The sequence below is a fragment of the Sminthopsis crassicaudata genome, chromosome 1 (assembly GCF_048593235.1).
Source record: "Sminthopsis crassicaudata isolate SCR6 chromosome 1, ASM4859323v1, whole genome shotgun sequence".
In the NCBI taxonomy this organism is placed as follows: Eukaryota; Metazoa; Chordata; class Mammalia; order Dasyuromorphia; family Dasyuridae; genus Sminthopsis; species Sminthopsis crassicaudata.
Genome location: NC_133617.1, coordinates 693858882 through 693869778, shown reverse-complemented (window position 1 = coordinate 693869778; position 10897 = coordinate 693858882). Strand labels below are relative to the sequence as shown.

The window sequence follows — 10897 nt, the reverse complement described above, 5'->3', positions numbered from 1 at the left end:
CAATGGGTAGCCTCAAGAGTAAGTTCTAGAGTTCCCTGCTCCCCCAGTCACCCAATTAACTCCCTTTTCTTCTAAAGGGCAGGGGCTGGAAAGAGTTCTCAAATCTCAAGAGGAAAGATCGGGAATACAAAAAGAATAGGACATCAATGACGTCATCAATTCCTGTTCATCACTAGATAGAAAAAAGAAAAAAAAGAAGCAAATACAGAAATATATGGTGTTCATAGACAATGGACAAATAAAGAAATGAGGCAAAAGGACCATGGAGACATAAACAAGTAAAGGAATATACATGGTGTAGTGGTTGGAAGAAGCAATGCATTTGGAATCAGCAGACCTGAGTTCAAATTCTCCATGATCCTGGCAAATAATTTCTCTCTGAACTTGTGTATTCCATCTTCCAATGGGATTGTATTAGACCAACAGAAAGGGGGAACCATTAAATTGTACCTAAGGATTCTTGCAGGAGTACAATGACTTAGAAAACCACATGATAACATTATTTATGTTCTACTGTATTTTTATTGATTTTTAAATGTTCCCAATTACATTTGAATCTGGTTCACACCCCAGGTCCCAGTCAGCTCTAAATCCTATGCTTCCACACACAAACAATACACAGAGCCATATATGGAAGCAGACCCAACTACAGAGGCACATCAACTATTTGACACTCAATCCTTTAGGAATCACAGGATTTAAGATAGAAGAAAGCTGAGAGATTATCTAATCCAGTTCTTTACCTGGGGTCCATGAACTTGCATTTTGAAATATAATTTATATAGTTTTTCAAACTAATTTTTTATTCTTTGCAATCTGATGTTTCATACTGTATGCATTTAAAAACTTTATTCTGAGAAGGGTCCAGTCCTTATCAATTTACCAAAGGAAACCACGATACAAAAAATGGTTAAAAGATTCCCAAATGAAGAAACTGAGACCCAGAGAAGTTAATTGGGCTGGTGCGAGGAAGGTAAATTACACAAGAATTAAGCAGCAGAGTCAGGATTCAAATTCAAGATTCTTTCATTGCGTCATATATACTTTCTCAAAGGAGACCTTCCTAGCTTGGGAAGCAATGGGTATGAGAGGCTGGGAGATCCAGGCTAAATTGGGGAGAGAAGAACTTACGGATTTTAGAAACTTTTTCTTATTAACTCCTGAATGCCTCTCTCTACCTGTCCCCTCAGAGAAGGAAAGGCAAAAGGGGACAGGAGAGGATGAGAGAAAAGAGAACTTACTTTTTCTCAATTTGTTCTGGGTGATTCCCCTTTTCAATTATGAACAATGTACTTCCCAATCCATCAAGCCAGTGGTCATTTTGGGGATGCAGCTGCTTGGTAATGATTAGGTGGAAGAACCCAAAAGTGGATTGGTTGATGTTCTAATTTTTTTTAATTGAATATTTTGGTGTCATGTGGGAAAGTCCTCTAAAAAAATGTTGGTAAAAGCTGGAGGACTCAAAGGCATATCCTCAAACTCACTGCATCATTAAAACAGGATTCTGAGGTAACCACTGTCTGAGGGGGGCAATTGATGTGTGTGTGTGTGTGTGTGTGTGTGTGTGTGTGTGTGTGTGTGTGTGTGTGTCTATGTGTGTCTGGTTGGCAATGTCCAAACCCACTGATTTTGGCTGATCCTATCCATTGTGACAGTCCCACAATGTGGGGATTTCAGGGCCAATACATCCAATGCTTTTGCTAATCACAGGGCCACAGCTGACTGATCCAGGCCACAAGAGGGAGGGAGCTTAAATTTGTTGGAGTTGGCTTTTTTTTTCTTCCTCCAAATGGGTTCAGAGAGTATCCCATTAATACCAATCACGCCCTGGAACCATGTGACTGAAGGATCTTTTGCATGCTTGGCAGATTGGATCCCAAGAGGGGGTTTGTGTGATATAAGGGGAAGAGACTCATATGTGCTCTGAATCCCAGCCTCCTCCATCCCAAGGTCTCACCAGCCTTCCTCTGATAAATAGCATGAGATGGCTGCCTGGTTTGAGAAGTAGAACAGGTTATAGCATGATACAGGCAAACATAGTATAAATAAAATATTCATATAAAAATAGTCTCTTACAAAATATACTCTCTTATCCTATGGGTCATTTTCCAAAAGATGGAAATTGTCTGGAGTTAATTTCTGTTTCTCTATATAGGCATCTCAAATTCAATTTTTAGGATGGATAGTCTTACCTGGCAGGGGATAGTGGGAAAGAGGGTATAGGTATGTCCTGATAAAGATCTCAAGATTAATGCCAACTTGGGTTTCCAGACAACTAGCAGCAAACAGCAAAAAATATATATATATATGTAAAAAGATGCCTGCTTTTATACTTAAACATCTAGGACTGCAAGGAATAACTTGCGAAATCAACTAGTAGAAATATCTGCATAAAGAATAACTATGTACAATTCCAATTGTTCCTTGCCCAGTTGACAAAATTATTCCACAAAGAAAGCAAGGAACTTACTTTGATTGCAGAATCTTTTCCAGTAGTGGTAGAGTTCTTTTTAATTAAATAAATTAATATTATTTTTATCTGAATAAATTGTTAAATATTGCTATTAGTAAGCCCAGGAGCTTGATGTCCCTGCTTTAAAAAAAATGGCAACTCAAAGAAAGGCCATCTCATTTCTAGCCATAGTACAGCAGCAGGAGCAATAGCAGGATTTGCTGAAGTGACTGGAGTGAGATGAAAACCAGCCTGGAGTTTCCTGAAGCATCTCCATGAGTGCCGGGGCTGGGGGGAGCACTCTGCAGGGATAATCACACTAGGGTACTGATCGCAGGTGCAAAGATTTTCTCATACTTCCAGTGCTTCTTGCCATATTTGATTCCTGGGGAACAAACAGTCACTGTGCAGATTGAACCATTTGTTTCCAGGGGAGGCTGACCCCTTGAGTTCTGGGGGCCTGGTCTGGCACAGTCTGGTGGTCTGCCTAAGGTCACGTGGGCCCACAGTGACTCTCAGCCACTAAGTGTACTTATGGGGGGGGTCTCTGTTCTTTTGAGGGATCTAACAGGGAAGTCCCAGCTTCCCCTTGAGAAGCTAAGAAAAAACCCACACCCAAAGCTGTTCTTTTGGAAGAAGCCAGTAGATCTTGGCGGCAATCCGGCAAAGGTCAGGCTAGATCACGTACAAACATCTTCCTCAGTTTTTTTCTTTTTTCCCATCTTTTTTCTTTCTGGTGAGGGGGAGAATGGAAGGGTGGCTCAGCAGCTGCATCTCCTCCCCCTTTGTGTCCACATCCCCCTCACCCCTCAGTCCCCCAGTATCTGCCAGCCCTCCCAGCTCACTTACACGTGTACACTTCTGTTCGTTCACTACACGTGTTACATTTGACATAACAACACCAGTGAAATTTGCAATTACATTGCCACACACGAGCATACTGGTGGGTGTTGTAGCCACGACCACAGCACATGAGGTCACAGCCGCTGGCCTGGGGGGCCGTCTTGTTGCACATGCGGCCCTGGGTCCCCACGCTGCCCGTGGCTGGGTCTTCCTCACAGTAGTTGGGCGACTTCTCTATGTACACCAGATCCGTGTCCATGGGCTTACGGTAAGACAGGGGTTTCTTGATCTTGAGAAAGGTGGGCCTCTTGTTGCGGCTGGCCCGCACGGGCTCCACGTGCACAGCCTCGTTGTACTTGTCCTTCAGGATATAACCCAGCTCGCGGAACTTGGGGAGCGTGGTCCAGCAGGTTTTAGTGGTGCAAGAACCTGAGACTCCATGGCATTTACACTCCAGCTTCATATTTTCCTCCAGTATCTGCAGGAGGAAAAAGAGAAGGAGGGGGGGAGAAGAAAAGGGAGAGAGAAAGGATAGAGAGGGATAGAGAGGGGAAAAGGAGGAGGAGGGAGAAAGAAAAGAGATGAAGGGAGAAGGGAAAGAAGGAAGAGGAGAGAAAAGGGAGAAGGAAGGATGGAGTGGAAGAAGGAAGAATAGAGGGGAAGAAGAAAGCGGGCAGAGAGGGAGAGGGGAGGGAGACAGGCAGAGACAGAGAAAGACAGACAGACAGAAACAGAGAGAGAGAGACAGAGACAGAGACAGGCAGGCAGAGAGAGACAGAAAGAGAGAAACAAAGGCAGACAGATAAGCAGAGACATACAGAAAAAAAGGAGAGAGAGAGAGAGAGAGAGAGAGAGAGAGAGAGAGAGGGAGAGAGAGATGAAGGGAGGGAGGGGTAGGGAGGAAGGAAGAGAGAGAGAAAGAGAGACAGAGAGAGAGAATATAACAGAATCATTTAAATGAAGCCATAGGACCAGACCCTCCTCCCACACCTGCAATCATTCCCTACCCTTCCCCTTCATAGGGACTTTTCTCCATTTTCCTAAATTTATTCTAGAGCACAAATTACAAGTATGAAAGCTCGGAGAAGTATAGCATGTTAAACCTTGGAACAGAGAATATCAGAATAGCAAGAGAGAGGAAGGGAGGGAAGGGGAGAGGAGGAGAGGAGAGGGGAGGGAAAGGTCAATTATCTAAAACAATCCACTTGTTTTACAAAGAAATTGAGGCATAGAGTCATGAAAGTGACAAATCTGGGTTCCACAACTAGTTGGCAACAAGGTTGGCTCCCAGGAGAGATTGAGTCCAGTTGCATACTGTTTTTGGATGCTGTCAGAGAAATTTTTGTCTAGAAAAGACTTACATATATCAATTAATCCATTACTCTTCCCCTAGACAGAAATAAACTGAAATCTTCCCACAAATCTTATTTTCAGATATTTTCTGTAAAACTTTGAAAATAGTGGAATCCTTGGCTGAACAGAGACAGGCAGGCTGTCAATAAATATTAAATATTAAGTGCCTACCATGTACCTAGGATACCATAAAAAGGTAAAAGACAGTCCCTGTCCTTGAGAAGATTATAGCCCTGTAGAACCATAAGATTTCAAACCAGAAGATACTTTTCATATCATCTAGTCCATGGATTTTTAAGCTATTGATTGAAAACCTATCTTAATTTCTTTAAAAAATTAGGTTGATGGGTGAATTTCAATACATTAAATGTCCTTTGTTATCCTGTATATTTATTTTTACGCATTTAAAATGTTATTTTGATAAAGGATCCATAGGCTTCCCTAGATTGCCAAAGGAATCCATAAGGCAAAAATGATGAAGAATCCCTTCTATGGTTCAATCCTTCCCTTTTACAGATAAGGAAAATGAGGCCCACAGAGGGGAGGATATTTGAACCAATTCCAAAGAGTCAAACGTAGAGTTCTTTCCACTAGACGCATGCCATATGGATTCTTTTCCCACTCAAATATCCAACACCAAATTACAGTAGTAGTTGTTGAGTCATTTCAGTCCCATACAATTCCTCATGACCCCGTTTGGGGCTTTTTTGGCAAAGATACTGAAGTGGTTTGCCATCACCTTCTCCAGTTCATTTTGCTGAGGAGGAAACTGAGGCAGATAGGGTTAAGTGACTTGCTCAGGGTCACACAACAAGGAAGTTATCTTTTTCCCATCATTCTAGTAGTCTTAATTAAATGGAATGGTCATAAATGTTCATTTCCTCATTTGGCTCACTTGGATAACCAGAGAACCCTTTTTTAGCTCAACGTTGAAAATTCTTTTAAAAATATCTGAGCCCGGTGTCCCTAATTTCATCAGTAAAGTCTAGATGTATGTGACTTTGTTAACTAAGGATATTGTAGGGCTACTGATGTGAAGAGGAGAAATACAGAATCAAATCAAAGGTGACCAATTATAATGCATACAGAAAAAGGAATTTCCCCCCACAAGATACTCGACAAGCAATTATCCAGCCTTTGCTCACAGATCTCCAACACCTGGGAATCACCTCCTCCTCTTCTCCTTCCCCCTCTAGGGGTGGGCCATTCCATTTGGAGACAATTCTAATTGTTGGTTAGGAAATTTTATCTCTTTGCCTGTGACCTTTCCCCTAATATAATTCTCCAAAGCCAATCTAAGGCATTCCTTGGGTGAAATTAAGTCAATTCAAGTCCACAAACATTTATTAAGCACCTATGTATGTGCCAAGCATTCTGCTAATTTATACACATTAATGTTGTCCATTTCTTTTCTTGCAACCTGACATTTCTCCTAATAGTGGGAATCAAAGAGAGAATCCACCTCCTTAAAGATGCTGGCAAATTTGGTTCTAATTGGAATTTAGTTAGTACAACACAGTGGATTTAGAAATGATCTCCTACTTGACAAATTTGGTTTTTTCTCAGTCCTAATCTCTACCCACCTTCTTGCTACATTCCACTCTTCCTCTCTCCTGGATAATGTCTCTTTTCAAGTATCCTGTAAAATGACTCTCTCCTGCTTTATTTGCTACCTGTGGACCTTCTCCCTCTCAGTCACCTTCTAGGATTGTTCATCATGCATTTCACCCAAGCTTTATCTTCCTACTCTACTCTTTCTCATAAGCTCCCATGGGTTTAACTATGGTCTTTATGTATCTTTGTGACTCCAAAATCCACATATCCAGCCTCTGGCTCTACATTCAGCTTAAGTTCAACACAATCAATTAATTATCTAGTGGAAATTTCAAGCAGGACATCCAACCTAAACTCAACATGTCCAATGCTGAACTCGTAACTTTCCCCCTAATTCCCTCCAATTTGATCCTTACAAATTTACCTGTTTATGTGGAAAGCACCATTTTTCTTCCAGTCCCTGAGGTTCAAAGTCATCTAGGCATAGTCCTGTACTCCTGACTTTCTCCCTCACTTCACCTATCCAATCAGTTGCCAGATTTTGACATTTCTCTCCTACCCACATCTCACATCCAGCTGCATCTCTCTATTCAATCAGCTACCACCTAAATTCAAGCCCTTTCACCTAGATTATTATAATATCCCTCCTAATTGGTCTCCCTGGTGCAAATCTCTCCCCACTCCAGTTCAGCCTACACAATGCTGTGAAAATAATTTTCCATAAGCATGGATTTGACCACGTAGTTCCGGTATTCAATCCACTGGTTTCTTATTGCCTCCAGGATCAAATATAAAATGTTCTGTTCAGTTTTTAAGGCACGACCCAATCTAGCCCCAAACTATCTTTCTGGATTTCTTGGAAATCTGGAAAACTGACCTGATGACCTTTTCTCTGTTCCTCAAACATGGCACTCAACCTCTCATCTCCATATCTTTGTACTATCTCACATGCCTGAAATGTACCTCCTCCTAACTCTTAGCTTCCTAGAATCCCTTTCTTCCTTTAAGACAAACCTCAAGCTAGCACCATTGTCTGTGGGAACATGCCTTTCCTGATCCTCCTACTAATGCCTTTCCTTCTAAACTACTTTGCATTTAATAACTTTGAATATTGCAGAGGGCCCAGAACTCTGGAGAAGTTACTTGAAACAAGGTGTTAACTCAATGGAATTGATGAGATAATGGTTCTCATACTTAGTACTTAGTATGGTGATGCAATGGTTCTCTATCACACACACATGGTATGCTGTAATGATGTAATTACAATAAGGTATATAAGGGCTAAGAAGGACTGAAAGAGGGACATTCCATTTTTGACCATCCTCCTGGTGGCTCTCCTGCCTTCATCACTTCTCCACCTAAAGACCAAGGCCCAAAAGAAGGATCTCCAGAAAGCTAGTCTGAACAATATAGTATATTTTTTATATTTGTTAACTTCATGCTTGTACTATACATATAGTTACATATTATACATATATATATAATCTAAAATATATTACACACACACACACACACATATATATATATATATATGTGTGTGTGTACATGCACTCATACCCATCTACCTAAACACATATACCTATGCAAGCATATATATGTATATGTATGCTTATATATACACACATAAGCATGCACATCCATACTTTTCTCCTTCCCAATTAGAATATAAATCTTTTGATGATAGGTATTGTTTCATTCTTTAAACTTATTCTAGCATAGTATTTAGTACATAGTAGGTACTTAATGAATATCTGTTATTGCTTGATTGCAATATTTCAGAAAAAAAGCTATAATTTCATCAGTATGGCCATTGCCTCTACTGATGCAGATCAAAATCCCTCTTGCTGCCAAGACTCTTTGTGAGTTACTGTAGCCTAAATAAATACATCACTTGAAGACTGTCCTTTTTCTGATGATAATATTGTTATTTAGGGGTGCTGGGATCCTCATTTAATTTTGTGGATGAGAATACTATGGCCCAAAGAAATAATGACTTGCCCAACACCATCATCATAATTATTTTAATAATAAAGTCTTTATTCCCATCAAGGCCTCCAACTCCACTTCTTTCTATTTTTCCACTTCCTCCTTCCAGATATAAGCTGGGTTTGATTATAGGTTCACAAATCAAAAAAGCCGGAAGAGGCCTTAGAGGCCATCAGAGGCCCTCTTTTGCAGATGGGAAAAGTCAGGATCAAGGGGCACGAGCAGCTGGCCCAAGGACAGAGGTCAGAGGTATCAGAGAGAAGACAATCCAGGTTCTCAGGCTTTTCCCTCCACAATACTTCCTGCTTACAGAGTGCCCCACTGGCAGGATAGTCACACGCCCCATAGGTTTGTGCATACTGGCACAAGCTTCAAGATCCCAGGGTCATCTCCACTTTGAGAGACTAGATTAGAGGTATCAGATATAGTGTGTACCTCATGGCACTATTCAATTTAACTCCACAAGTGGTTATTAATAATCTAATATGTGCAAAGCATTTTTGCACTGCAACATTGTAACACTGGGTGTTAGAGATACAGAAACACAGAGACCATGTACCTTAGATAATCCTTGCTCTCCAAGAGCTTACATCCCTTTATTTTGGTAATCAAGTAAGATAAGGTTCCAAAAGTACTGTGAAAATGTGAGCTGTTGGTTTTACTGAGTTAGGGACAGCCTGACTTCAGATGGTTTTCATCTCACAAGACTCTTGGCTTGGACCTATCTTATGTCTTATCTTTTGGAATATTTAACCTCTTTCAGAGTACTATCTATGGCATGTCTTATCGATTTTTGCATTCCTGGACAGAGTTAGAAAAGGACTTCACACAGTTAATGACACATCAAATAAAGATTCCTCTTCCTGAGTTAAAATCCATCTTTAGACACTTACTGACTGTGTGACTCTGAGCAAGTCACTTAACTCTGCCTCACTTTCTTCATCTGTAAAATGAGCCAGAGAAGGAAATGGCAAACCACTTCAGTGTCTGACCCCCAATGGAGTCATGAAAAGTTGGACATGACTGAAAACAACTAGAGAACAATAATATAATAAATATCTGTTGAATTCAGCATCCTCTTAATCAATTTCTGCTAAATTAAATAGTGTATTATTTTGTATTAAATGAAAGACAGAAGGGCATAATATGGATAAAGAGCTGACTTAGGAAGAGAAAGATATGGCTTCAAATCCTCTCTGTGGTACATACAGATTATATGGGACACTGGGTAAATCCTACAACTTTTCAGGGCTACCCCCCTCAGGCAACTCTCCAAGACTCTTAATTGCAGAGAACAAATCAATCTGTATTGATAGATGCAGATACAGTCCCTCCATCAAAGAAAACAAAAGTCTGGGTTGTTTTTTTTTAAGTGTTATTATTGTGTATATGCCATAATCCCTTAAAAGATTTTATGCTCCATGAGGGCAGGAATAATATTCTATCTAAAGTTATGTCTGTCAAACAGAATGAAATCCGCATGAAAACTCATTCTCAGCTTTCATTCTGAAAAAGTTGCAAGGGTGCTTCATGTGAATGCTTCTGTTGGCAGGAATAGAACAGTGGACTCCTGGAAGAAAAAACTCCCTTTTACAAAACTCCCTCTTCGACACTTTCTCTGAAATGTACAGTATTAAAGTTGCCTGAAGAGCCAAAAGGATAAGTAAGTTAGTTCCCCAGCATTTCAAAGCCAATCTATTACAGAGGAGAGACTTGAATCTGGCTCTTCTGGCTTCCAGGAGATTTCTCCATCCACTGTGCCATGCTGATTCTCAAATTTCATTCTTGGTAAACAGTAAAGATCAGTGATTTTAATGATACCTATAAAAAGATGGATTACCTAAGCCTACTTATGAACTGTAATTCTTGGATCCTAATCTGCTAGTCTGTTTTAACATATTTTCACATACACACACTTTAGAGTTTTTGTATTTTATCACCTGCATGATGATCACTTGCACTTTTACTCCTTAAACACTTGCCTTCTACAAGGGTCTTTGCTTGGTGTCCCAGGAAGTTGGAGCTGGTGTTGGACTTGGAGAGTGAGCTCCACCCCCCTTTTCCCTCCCCTCCCCACCCCAACAAGTCAGCCTCCTCCTTTTGTTATCATGATTAGCATGCAGCAGGCATTTCAGAGAAAACAGAGTGATGGGTACTATAATCACATTAGCTTCACCAGTCCTAATCCTGCAAACTATGCTTTTGGGAAGCCTCAGTGGTCTCATTGGTTTGACATTAAACTGGATGTAATCTAGGCCAGGCCCAGGACTGGTCACTGGGCAGACTCCTCCTCAAAGACTCCTTTGAATCAAAGGAGAAAAGGAGTCTGGTGGTCCAAAAAAATCTCATGCTAAGCCATGTTCTGTCTTTTGAATCCTTCTCCCCCCCCAAAAAAAAATGCAGACCCTGCTCAGATAAAAAAAATGTGTAGTTTCTGTGATGGATTTGGTTCTTTTCAACAATAGGTATTTCCGGCCAATTCCAATTAAGTTGTGATGGAGAGAGCCATCTGCATCCAGAGAGGGAATCACAGGGACTGAATATGGATCACAGCAAGGAATTTTTACCTGTTGTTATTGTTGTTTGCTTGCTTTTTTTTCTTTCTCATTTCCCCCCTTTTGAACAGATATTTCTTGTGCAGTATGATAAATGTGGAAATATGTTTAGAAGAATTACAAATGCTTAATCTTATTGTCTAGGGGAAGGAGG

The 10897-nt window shown here is 40.6% G+C and overlaps 1 protein-coding gene across 1 annotated transcript in view; it reads right to left on the bottom strand.

The window, feature by feature from the left end:
* Nucleotides 1-1784: 1784 nt before the first annotated feature.
* WNT7A (Wnt family member 7A) overlaps nt 1785-10897 on the bottom strand; it is an 83686-nt gene continuing 74573 nt past the window's right edge. Inside the window, exon 4 of the mRNA XM_074283669.1 lies at nt 1785-3773. Coding sequence (XP_074139770.1) covers nt 3294-3773 — 480 coding nt within the window. The 3' untranslated portion in view covers nt 1785-3293. The remainder of the gene's footprint in view (nt 3774-10897) is intronic.